General features: G+C 48.0%; 1 protein-coding gene across 1 annotated transcript; it reads right to left on the minus strand.

Annotated features, from left to right (window-relative positions):
- Positions 1-1,416: 1,416 nt before the first annotated feature.
- On the minus strand, positions 1,417-4,883 carry MIP (major intrinsic protein of lens fiber). Its single transcript, XM_059936207.1, has 4 exons — positions 4,524-4,883; positions 3,867-4,031; positions 3,347-3,427; positions 1,417-1,602 (listed from the first exon to the last, which is right to left on the minus strand). The coding sequence occupies exons 1-4, from the start codon at positions 4,881-4,883 to the stop codon at positions 1,417-1,419; spliced, it is 792 nt and encodes a 263-aa protein (XP_059792190.1).
- Positions 4,884-12,174: the final 7,291 nt, after the last annotated feature.

A 12,174-nucleotide genomic window follows, 5' to 3' on the forward strand; every position in this document is an offset into this window, starting at 1 on the left:
TGAGGAAATGGAGAGTTCGGCTACGTGGAAGAGTGGTCTTTTGCGGGGCTGGGGTGTCTGTCTTACTATAGGTATAGGTTTAAAGCTTGCGAAATACGCAGGAGGCTCCTAAAAGGAAGAGGTCAACATAAGTATTCATCGTCAGGTCAGGGTCTCCTCTGGCTTCTGTTGAGATGAGTGTATTTTCCCAACAACAAAAGAAAATAGGGATCAAACAAATAATATCTTGTGAATTATTAAAATTTGAATGGAAGGAATCAATTTCTGGGACATGTAAAGGGTTAGATTTGCTGAAGATGAAAGGACAGATGAGAGAAAAATGAAAAGACACACACAAAAATGGAAAATAAAGAAGACTATAGAACTAGTGATAAAAGCAGAAAGATGCCATTTGAAGAGTGTTTTGGGCTGCTCTAAATTAAAACTGAGGGTCAAATCCTCTCCCTCCTATGTCCCCCACCCCTACCTCTGCATTTGCTCCAGGCATCAGGTTTCCTGTTTTGGCCTTAGGGAGCTCTTCTGGGCTTAAGTACCACCTGCTTGGAGGCCACATTGCGGGTGTGTCAGGCAGAACAGTTAAGCTACTTAATTTTTCTAGATTCTAGGCTCACCCACCTTTTGCTTAGGTTGGGAGCTCAGTGGCCCAGGGCCTCCAAAGAGATCCATCATGCCAGAATGCACACAAAACCCAGCCAGTGGTTGTAGATAGGTTGATGTGGATTTACAGAACAGTTCAAACCCCATTGTTCACTTTTCTCAGAGCTACTTCCCCACCCAAGTCCCTGGGGCAAGCATTTCTGAGATAAGTAGGCTACACTGTCGGGTTAACTTCTCCAAAACTTTTTGGCATCCTGATCTGGGGCTGATGCCTCCATTTCGTCCACCATGCCCAGCTGCTCCTACCAACTCTTGGAATGCCTCATCTCCTCCACTTCTCTCCATCTGCCTCCTCTGAGGAGTAACTAACTGCTTCCCTGCTCCCTCAGAAACCTAGAGCCATACACTTGACTGGCAGCAGGGTAAAGGCCAGAAACTTAAGGTCTTGGTTCCCTGTACTTACCACACTGGGTTGGGAGAGGAAGGTATAGGGTGACACCTCTTTTCCCTTCCCTACCACTCTTGCCATGCCCCAAAACTCAGACACAGTCACATTCACTCACAATCATACGCACAATCATGCACACACAGCGGCGAAGAGAGGTGGGATGGGGAGGAAGGGAAGTTTGCACCAAACAGCTCGTGAATGCAACTTGAAAGATTTCACACGGCAAAAGGCAAAAAAATAAAACACACACATAAATTTAAAAATAAAGAAGTACATGCCCCTCCCCACAGTCTTTTTCTTCATCCAGGGGCTGGCTCAGCCCCTCCATGTAAACCCAGAAGCTTCCTATTCCCTCTATTCAGCTGTAGCTTTTACAGGGCCTGGGTCTTCAGTTCAACAGGTTCCCCTGTGCCCTCTGGTTGTCCATTGGATTCACTGGGCCTGGCACCCTTGAGAATAGACAGTCTCTCAGAAACACTCTTGAGCCGGGGGCAGAGGAGAAAGTCATAAAGGAGACTGCCCAGGCCTGCTCCAATGATTGGGCCCACCCAGTACACCTGCAGGAAGAGGAAAGGAATAATCAGGTTTGGGGAGGGGACCAAGAGCAAGGCTGCTCTTTTTCCAACCCCATTGTTGTAAAACAGACATCCTGCACTTGGTACATACAGCTGGGCACTATTTAAGCAGAAATCAGTGTTTGTTTGTTTGTTTATTTTAAAACTTTAGACTCCTGCACTGCCTGCACCACAGAACTTACCATTTCTTTTCCGACTTATTAAATTATACCTTTATCCCACACCTTTTTAGCACATGTATATTCTATTTTTTGCTATCAGTTTGTACTAGTTTCCATATTGCTTTGAAAATTTCTTTTTAACTGTGGTAAAATACACATAACATGAAATTTGCCATCTTAACCATTTCTAACTGTAACAGTTCAGTAGTGTTAAGTATACTCATGTTGTTGTGCAGCCCATCTCCAGAACTTTTTCATCTTGCAAAACTGAAATTCTATACCTATTAAACAACTCCCCATTTCCCCCTCTCCCCAGCCCCTGTTACCTACCATTTTGCTTTGTTTCAATAAATTTGACTACTCTAAATACCTTGTATAGGTAGAATTATATGTGTCTTTTTCTTTTCTTTTTTCTTTTTTTTTGGCTGCTTCTGGGTCTTTTGCTGCCTGTGGGCTTTCTCTAGTTGCGGAACTTGTGGGACCTCTCTAGTTGCAGAGAGCAGGGGCTATTCTTCATTGCGGTGCGTGGGCTTCTCATCGTGGTGGCTTCTCTTGTTGCGGAGTATGGGCTCTAGGCGCACGGGCTTCCATAGTTGTGGCTCACAGGCTCTAGAGTGCAGGCTCAGTAGTTGTGGCGTATGGGCTTAGTTGCTCCGCGGCATGTGGGATCTTCCCGGACCAGGGCTCGAACCTGTGTTCCCTGCATTGGCAGGCAGATTCTTAACCACTGCGCCACCAGGGAAGTCCCCAATATGTGTCTTTTTCTGATTGGACTATTTCACTGAGCATAATGTCCTGAAGGTTCCTCCATGTTGTATATAGCATGTATAGAATTTGCTTCTTTCTGAAGGCTGAATACTATTTTATTGCATGTATATACTACATTTTGTTTATCCATTCATCTGTGAGGGACACTTGGATTGCTTCCACATTTTGGTTCCCGTAAATAATGCTGCCATGAAAATGGGTGTACAACTCGGAAAAAATTTTTGAATTATTTTCATACGTTTAGCTGGTATATGGCCAAACAACACAAAAATAGCTAATTTTTATTGAGGACTTATTCCATATCAGATTCTGTGCTAAATATTTCACACATATAATTTTCACATTTATTTCTCATAACAGCCCATCTTGTAGTTAAGGAAACTGAGGTGCAGAATGATTGAGTTATTTGTCATGGTCACACATGAGGCTAGTAAAGTGCTAGAACTGGGATGAAGCCCAAGCCCATTTGTGCTCATACATATCCTGGTCTCTGAGAGTAGAAGCTTCTGTCTTCCTGATCAGTATTCTGTCCTCATAGCTCCTAGTTTGGAATCCAGTGAATACTTAGTAAAAATCCCTAACTAACTAGTGAAGGAACAATATGAGCAAGAGCCTATCTTTCTAGCAAAATAATGAATCCTGCTCACACAGGCATGCAAACTCTGTGCAGCCCCCTTAGCTGAATGTTGGTAGAGCAGTCAACACATCCAGATGGAAAGCAGGAACCAAACCTGGGAACCTGCAGTCCACACCCATGCAGGAGGGCTTCAGGATCTTGCCCTTCTCCTCTCACTCACCCAGTGGTTGGTGAAGTTTCTGGTAAGAATGGCAGGAGCAAAGGAGCGGGCAGGGTTCATGCCTGCACCAGTATAATACATCTGCAAAAGACACAGTTTTAACTGAGACACTTCCCGCCCACTCCACCCCAGCTTCTCTCCCACCACCCACCTGCCCCCCAAGGGTTGGTACCTTGCCTCCAGCCAGCAGCAAGTAGGGGAGAACAACCTGCATGGAAGTCCCACAGTGGGGTGAAGTCACTAATGCCCCATCTGGGGACAGACTATGGATCCCCCGGCAAAACCCACATCTACCCATGATGCATGCCTTTCCACCTTGGGGTCAGGAAGGACTAGATAAAGCCATCACAAGAGAGGAGAATAGGGACTTCCCTGGCAGTCCAGTGGTTAAGACTCCGCGCTCCCAATGCAGGGGCACGGGTTTGATCCTTGGTGTGGGCAGGAAGAATGCTTAAAAGTCGACAAAGGCTTGGGGGACCGGGAATCCTTAAACAAGAAGTTGCTCCCCTCTCCTGCTTACCCCAAAGAGGTGCCCCAGGGTGAGGGAGAAGCCAACGGCCAGGGCCACGGAGCCCAGGCGGCCATTCCGCCTCTCGTCGTATGTGGCAAAGATGCAGAGCACGAACTGGAGCGTCAGGAAGATCTCCACTATGGTGGCCTGGCCCACACTCACCCCAGGATGCAACTGGGCAAAGGAAGAAGAAGGGGGGCAGTGCATTAGGGCTGCCACAGCCTTACCTACTCAAGGCTTCCCCGGCAGGAACCCCCTTACGGCATCCATTCCATCGAGGGGAAGGATAATACAACCTCTTTCACAGTAATTGTATTTGCTCCTTAATTTCTCCTAATAATACTCCTTCATAGTAGAAATCAATGCACCCACTAATATGGATGAGGAAACTGAGGCCCCATAAGGTAAAATAAGTTTCTTCAAGAATCTGCAGGAGTTGGAAGAAAAGCTGGGACCTGAACTCAGGTCCAGGGCTCTATGACTTCCTTATCCCTCCACAGCACCTGTTGATCCTCCCCACCCTGAACACACACACGCACGCGTGCACACACACACACACACACACACACACACTCTGTCCCAAACCCCTGGGGAACTGATCTACCTGCACTTCAGGAAGGAAGTCAGGGCACCAGGTTCCCCCAGCCCCACTCAGCCAACCATTACCGTGTTAAGTGCTAGGTTTCCTCGGACGGCAGTCGGGGTAACACTGTACAGCACGGCAGCCCCAGCCACGGCTCCCAGGAGTTGGGCTGCCATGTAGCAGAAGGCACGGAGCAGGGACATCTGGGAGCCCACAAGGAAGGCGAAAGTGACTGCAGGATTGACGTGGGCTCCACTGATGTGGCCCACAGCCTGCACCAGTGTAGCCAGGGCCAGGCCAAAGGCCAAAGCCACCTGCAAGATATGCAGTGGTCCAGGGGCCCAACGCAGTGAGGCCCCTAGCCCGAAGAAGACATAGAAGAGGGTGGCAAAGAACTCAGCAAATATGGCCCTCCAGAAGGAGGCTGCCCGCAGTTCCCACATGGCAGGGGGGATAGGCACAATGCCTGGGTCCCTGTTACCCCCCTGGCCTGATCTGGATGGACAGCCCCCTTTATAGAGGACTTTTAATCCCTGGGAGGGGCAGGCTGAGGTGGCTGGCCCAGCCTCTTAACCCTTTCACAGCTGCGGAGGGCTGGGACCACTCTTGTGCATCGGATAAAGCTGCTGCATTTTCCCCTCCCTCCTCAACTGGGAGATGAGCACAGCCATGGGTGTGAGGGTGGGGATAGGGTCAGGGCTCGTGTGAGGCTCTGAGAGAAAAGGACCAAGAACAGGGGAACTGGAGGAATCTGCCTTTCTCTTCAAGTCAAAGTTGGGGTTCATAGTCCTGACTGACATCTATATTAGAACATTCCTCAACTCTGCTTGAGAGGTTAGTGAAGCTGAGTTCACTTCATGGAGTATGAGACTGCTCCTGGGGGCCTCCAGGTTCCTCTGAACAAGCCGGAGTAAGGGTGGGGGTGGGGATCAGGAGTGGGGTCCAGCAGGGAAGTTAGATAGCTGAAGAGAATCCTTTAGTTCTCTGGGATTAGAGGGCCTTCTCCCATTGGCTGGTTTGGGCTGGAATCTGTGGACCCTGCAGCTCTGGGACAGAATAGTTCTGCTGAGTCTGGCTTTCTCTGAGCCCGGGTTCCCTCCCCCGACCCATGCCAGCACCTCCCTTTCCAAACCCTCAGCCTGGCCTTTTATTTTTATTATCTATCTATCTATCTATCTATCCATTTATTCTTTGCCACACCGCACAGCTTGCAGGGTCTTAGTTCCCAGACCAGGCATTGAACCTGTGCCCCCTGCAGTGGAAGCTTGGAGTCCTAACCACTGGACCGGATCGCCAGGGAATTTCCAGCCTGGCCTTTTAAACCACAGAGATAGAGAGCAGGAAAATGCTATCCTTCATGGATAGGCTGAGAGTGGGGTTGGGGAGCTGGGGAGGGGAAAAGGGGTGAGTAGTTAAATCTCAGACTCAGTTTGTACTTCATCTTTCCTAACTCTAAGATTGTAGCAGGAAGTACTGAGAGGAAGGAAACTGAGTCATGCCTATGAAGCAATGGGAGTGTCTAATTCCTCCTAAACTGGCTGTGATCAGGACACTGGAGTCCTAAACCTCTGTGCCTAGGGAAAGGTCTGGGGGTGTGGGTATCTGGGGAAGCAGGCTGGTCAAGGAGAGAGGAAAGGACAAGATGGGGAAGAAAAGCTTGGGGAAAGAGGTTCAGTTGTGGACAGGCTTAGTGAGGGACTTGGGATCTAGAGATGGGGGCTGTGTGGTGGCAGAGAAGGCAGAATGGGACACACTGATAGGCTCCACCATCTCCACATCGTGGCAAGTCATAGAGATCACAAGCTGTTCCCGTGTGAAACACAGGAATTGGGAGCCACATATAGGCTATTGAGAAGGGGATGTCATGAACAAAGGACTATTCTGTGCACTTGAAGTCCATAAAGAATAGCAGTAACAACAAAAATCCTGGCTTTACCACGTTCTAGGTGGGGAAGTTACCCCACTAGATACAAACTCCAGGAGGGCAGGGACTTGTCGATTTGCATGCAAACCCCATGCTTGACACACAGTATGCAGTAAATAAGTATTTGTTGAATAAATTAATGTAAGCTCTCTGAGCCTCAGTTTTCTCTCGATCAAATAAGGTAATGTAGGTACAGGCCCAGGATGGTGCCTGGCACAGAATAAAGCACTTAATAAATTGGAGCCATTTGCTGAGGGTTTTATCAACAGGAACCATTAACCCTATAGCCTCTTATAGTGAGGAATAGAAGGGCAAAGAGCAGCTAATTTGGTGCCCTTGTAGACACCAAATAAAATGGCGAAATTTCCTTATTTGGAGCCACCAACCTTTCTCTTTTACTCTTTTTTAAAAAATTAATTATTTAATTAATTAATTATTTTTGGCTGTGTCGGGTCTTCGTTGCTGTGCAACGGGCTTTCTCTCGTTACTGCGAGCGGGGGCTACTCTTTGTTACGGTGCGCGGGCTTCTCATTGAGGTGGCTTCTCTTGTTGCAGAGCAAGGGCTCTAGGCGCGCGGGCTCAGTAGTTGTGGCTCACGGGCTCTGGAGCGCAGGCTCAGTAGTTGTGGCGCACGGGCTTAGTTGCTCCGTGGCATGTGGCATCTTCCCGGACCAGGGCTCAAACTTCTGTCCCCTGCAATGGCGGACAGATTCTTAACCACTGCGCCACCAGGGAAGCCCCTCCCGTTTACTCTTTATCAGATGTTGATAAGAACCCCATGGAGAACTGAACCCCAGCCCATTTCCTTTCACATCAGCCTCCCTACTTAGCTGAATGCCGAACTTTCAAACTAGGGATGAGCTCTCAAAAGCTCACATGAATTTTTGCATATCTTTACATGTAATTAGCATACACAATGTTTTCTATTAGCCTAGCCTCCTGAAGGAAAAAAAAAAAAAAAAAAAAGCTGTGTCTCCCTTGAGGAATGGAACCCAGCCTTCCCCAAGCCTGCTGCTTGGTATGGGTGGGGTTCTCATCTATGCCAGTACTCCAGAAGTCACTGAGAAACCCACTGCCAGCCTGCCTGGTCTACTTGCTGGTGAGCCACAGCAAACTGGAAAGTGGAGAAGAACTCCATGCCCTGGCCCTGGCCTATGTAACTCCTCTTGCTCATCTGGAAGGGACCAGAGATGCTAAGACCAGGGGTGGAGGACACATACATCCCTCCCACTGGCCCACAGCTCCCACCATCTATCCACAAAGGCAGCTCTGAGCCGCATCTGCAGCAAGTCACCCAAATTTCTGAGTTGCTGAGCCTAACTCATTGGCCTATTGCATCGTATTGAAAGCGGCTTAATGAGAGGATGCACAGAGCAGGGCTGCCCCTTCTTTTGTTCATTCCGTAAAGTCCTAGCCATCCACCCTCCTTAACTACCTAATGTCGTCCTACTCAGGGAGAGGGGCTGCTGCTTACCTGAGAGACCAGCTAGGCTGCAGTCACCCATGGCAGTGCCAGGTAGAGGAGGACTGAGGCCAGGATGGCTGCTGTGTCTGGGCCAGAACATAGGATACTGGCTGGAAAAGGTCAAGCCACTGGGCCCAGAACAGTGCCAGAGGCAGGGCTGGATTTGTCTGGGCCCCACTGACCTCATCAAAAACCTGTGCCAGGCTCGCCACCACCAGCCCTCCAGGCAAGGGGTGAGGGACTGTGTCTGACACGGAGCTCCCACTGGGGGCATGATGCCCTAAGGACAAACCCCATAAAGATCAGGGTATCCAGGCCTTCAGCCAATACCTCTCTCCAAAACCGCCGGCTCTGTAGGTCTTGGGGGAGAGGAAGGAGAAGGGAAGGCAGCAAGATCATGCTGTCTTCTCCCCACTGTTCTCCCACCCCTCTCCTCCTTAACCTCTCTCTGTCCCCATCCCCTTTAACAAACTCTCCCAACCAGGCCTCAGCCTCTTCATTCTGTACCTACTGACCCCCAAGCACCTGATGTGAAAGGAAGGAAGAAGGACTAAGAGACAGAATAAGGAAGTGATCAGAGAATAAGGCCCCCCTTGGTTGGACTCGGATTTATTTTATTTTTTGTTTTACTATTTTTTAAAAATCTGAGGCAAAATATTTTTATTTTTATTTATTTTATTTCCTTTATTTTCTTGGCTGCATTGGGTCTTAGTTGCGGCACGTGGGATCTTCGTTGCAGCATGTGGGATCTTTTGTTGTGGCGCGCGGGCTTCTCTCTAGTTGTGGCGTGCGGGCTCCAGGGTACGTGGGCTCTGTAGTTTGCGGCACGTGGGCTCTCTCGCTGAGGCTTGTGAGCTCAGTAGTTGTGGCGCGGGCTTAGTTGCCCTGCGGCATGTGGGATCTTAGTTTCCCGACCGGGGATTGAACAAGCGTCCCCTGCGCTGGAAGGTGGATTCTTTACCACTGGACCACCAGGGAAGTCCCTGGACTGGAATTTAATGGCGGAGAAGAGGAAATGTCTTGGCTTCAATGGGAGAAGGATGGAGTCTATAGAAAGAGATGCTGGTTTCTCCTCTCTCCAGAAATCTGACCTCCCAGGTCACCATTTTGCCAGCCTGGTCTGGAGTCTCTGTTGCGTGTCCTGCTCCAGTTTGGAGACTGCTATTCTAGGTCTAGGTGGGTGGAGCTGGGAGATGAGGAGGAATTGTTTCAGGTGCTGGAGAAAGAGGCAGCCAGAGAGATGAGCGCTCCACTCCTGTGTCAGAGAACATCCCTCATCTCCTTCCTTCAGCCAATACAGAGGAGCCTCATCCCTCAACCTGCCACCCCTAACCCCAGCCCGTGCCCTTCCTAAGGCAGCCTTCGACATTCGTACTCACACATTCTCACACCTAGGCATCCACTCTCCCCAGCCTTGGTGCTTCTCTCTCCTGCCAAGCTTTTCTTCCTCTTTAGCCCTTCAACCCCAGCTGCACTGAGTGAAGGGCAGGAGCTTATAATGGCTTCAGTCAACCAGAGGTACTCACAGTGAAAGGAGAGACTCATTCTTTCACTCCCTAATCATCTCTATGAACCTGGGTTTCAGGAGCCAGAGAGGTAAAGAGGAAAGCTAATGTGTGGATCTGGAAGACAATGAAAAGAATTCCGGGGAAGGGGAAGTAAGGCCATTCCCATCCCTCACCAGAAACAGAGTCAACCAGTGAGAAGGTACCAATGCTGCATGAGCACTTGGGCCCCTGGAATGGGCAACGGAAAGCACCTGTGAGGAATTGCCTGTGAGTGCAGGGGATTCTTGGGGTCAGCACTTGGGAACACCCAGGACACACCTTAGTTCATCTTTGGCTTCTTTTCTGGCTAGTTTGTTCACTTTTTTGCTATCACTCTACTCTATTCATGTATTTGGGGCTCTTTTCAAGGATTGCCAACAAAGTTTACTTCTAGATTCTCCACCTTTCTCTCTTCTGGCCTTAAGTAAACATACAAACATTTTTGAAGTTTTTTCCACTAGGAACTGCAGAAATGGATAAAAGGGATTTGTAAAGTAAGAAACTTGCGGTAGTTACAGAGTTATTTTAAGTCTTACTGGCTTGTGGTAGTAATCATCCCGGAGTCTCATCTAGCTCTACAGTTGATTGAGTTATCTCTTGGTTACTAACCATGAGCCTTTCAACCTATTTATATTCCTGTAGCTAGTGATCCTAAGTTTATTCCCCTCTTCAATAAAGAAGGCCCCATTTCTGTCCCATAGAGGTGCCATAGGAAGCATAATCCGTACTACTAGGGAGCAAGTGAGTCTATAAAGCTTAGAGAATCTTCAGGCAGAGCTATTGGCCTTGCTTCATTTCTCCACAGTGGGTCCCATGTGATTACTCACTATCTTTCTGAAGCTACTCCCTAGCCAGCCCACATCACCAGGACCTAAAGAATAACCCAAGTTTGAGTTCCATAAAAATATCTACTTTGCTGACCATACAGGATTGTACGAGGATCAGATGAGATATGCCCAAGCAATATACACAAGTTGGCTGCCTTAAAGTAGAAATGAACTGATTCATGAATTAATCAGATATAAACATGCTTTATGATTATTTAGTATTGACCACCCTAACAATTACAATGTGGTTGAACAGCGATATGGTCCTGAGGGGCTGGGTGACCATCCATCTCTGCTTCCACCATGTGGAATCTCTATCCCAGCCCCATATTTAGAGTGCCAGGTCAGCATGTAACCCAGCTCCATTGTGTGGACAGTTTCAGTAGGACAAAGGCCCCAACACAGCACAAGCTAGCCTAGCAGCCCCTTTGGCTAGCTCCTGATGGCCCCCCTTCTCTCTCTTTCTCTGGTTATGCTTTGCTGACTGCTGACTCCTGGCAAAGTCCAGAACAATCACCAAGCTCTAAGTGCATCATCCCTCTCCCACTCATAGTTAAGGGCTCCAATTAGCATTTGGAAAAGACCAGGGCCCCCACATGTTAGAAATGGGGTAATCCAAAAAATAAAGAGTAAATACACTGGCCTATCCTGTCCTTTCCTCCTTCACTACTTTCTTTCCTGTGGAGTCAGATACAACTCCAAGCCAGGCAGACCAATGCTCACTATGGGTCAGGTCCTGTTCCAAGCACTTTATATGTGTTATCTCAGATACTGGTATTGCCTTGGATTGCACCTTCAGTTTATTCCCTAATTACTCTAGTTTACATTCTCCCCTTGGATGACTTCATCTAAGTCATCTCCTCCCTTGAAATTTATATCCATTTATCTACGGAACGGTTTACCTACTTGGGTGTCCCACTGACCACAAATTCAGCCTGTCCAAAACTGAACTAATTATTTTCCCCCATCCAAACATGTTTTTCCTTCTGTATCCCCTCATTAAGTCAGAAACCTATGAATCAATTTTCCTTCCCCCATCCTCTCACTCCCATCTAACAGTCACCAAAGTTCTATCAGTTCTACCTCTTGGATAGCTGAGCCCACACCATGTCCCACCTAACTCTAGTGGCCTTGGACCCTGCTTAACAGTTTCTAGTCTCATTCCCTCCAATTCATGTTGCTGTCAGCTTGACGTTCGTAAAAGTACCTGTAATTTGTCATTTCCCTGTGTTCCCTTCAACAGCTCCTGAATGCCTGAAAGACATTCTCATCAGGGCATACATGACTCTTCATCATCCAGCCTCAACTTTTCTAACTGCTCTCCTTATCTCCCTAGCATGAAACTCTGGCAATACTGTGCTCCTTGTTGTTCCTCAAACACCCACTCTGCTTCATAACCCAGTGCTTTAGTCTAAGCTGTTCCCTGTACCTTGAATGTCTCTTCCTCTTTCTTCTGTCAAGTAAAATTCTAACACTTCCTAATTATTATGCATGGAAATGTTAAAGAGTTAATTACTTGTTCATTAGCAACGAGGCAGGTAAATCATCAGAATGAGGGTGAGTTTATCAAATGGATAATCAGTCTGTAAAAGTGAAATAATGCAAGCGATGACAGGTAAGACACTATACCCTGAGCAGGGAATAAAGTAATAGAGTTGTGTCTAAGTGACAGTGTGAGGAATGTGCAGTGATTGCTTCAGCTCTCAGGACCAAGTGGAACCGAGGGAGAAATCCTACAGAAGCACAGTCCTGGAACTCTTCTCTCATTACTACCAAAATGCAAAGTATTGACAGAGCAGGACTTTACTGAAGGAAATGTTACCTTCACGCCTTTCCTTCTAGGCTTGAAAGAACAGAAACCTCTCTTCTCACATACTAAGTAGGATGAAAAGGCTGGGCCAGGCTGACCCCTGGTGGAAGGAATGAGCTATTGCATGCAAGAATCAGCACAAAACTCCCTTTTTAAAATTT

Source organism: Balaenoptera ricei, chromosome 10, assembly GCF_028023285.1.
Source record: "Balaenoptera ricei isolate mBalRic1 chromosome 10, mBalRic1.hap2, whole genome shotgun sequence".
In the NCBI taxonomy this organism is placed as follows: domain Eukaryota; kingdom Metazoa; phylum Chordata; class Mammalia; order Artiodactyla; family Balaenopteridae; genus Balaenoptera; species Balaenoptera ricei.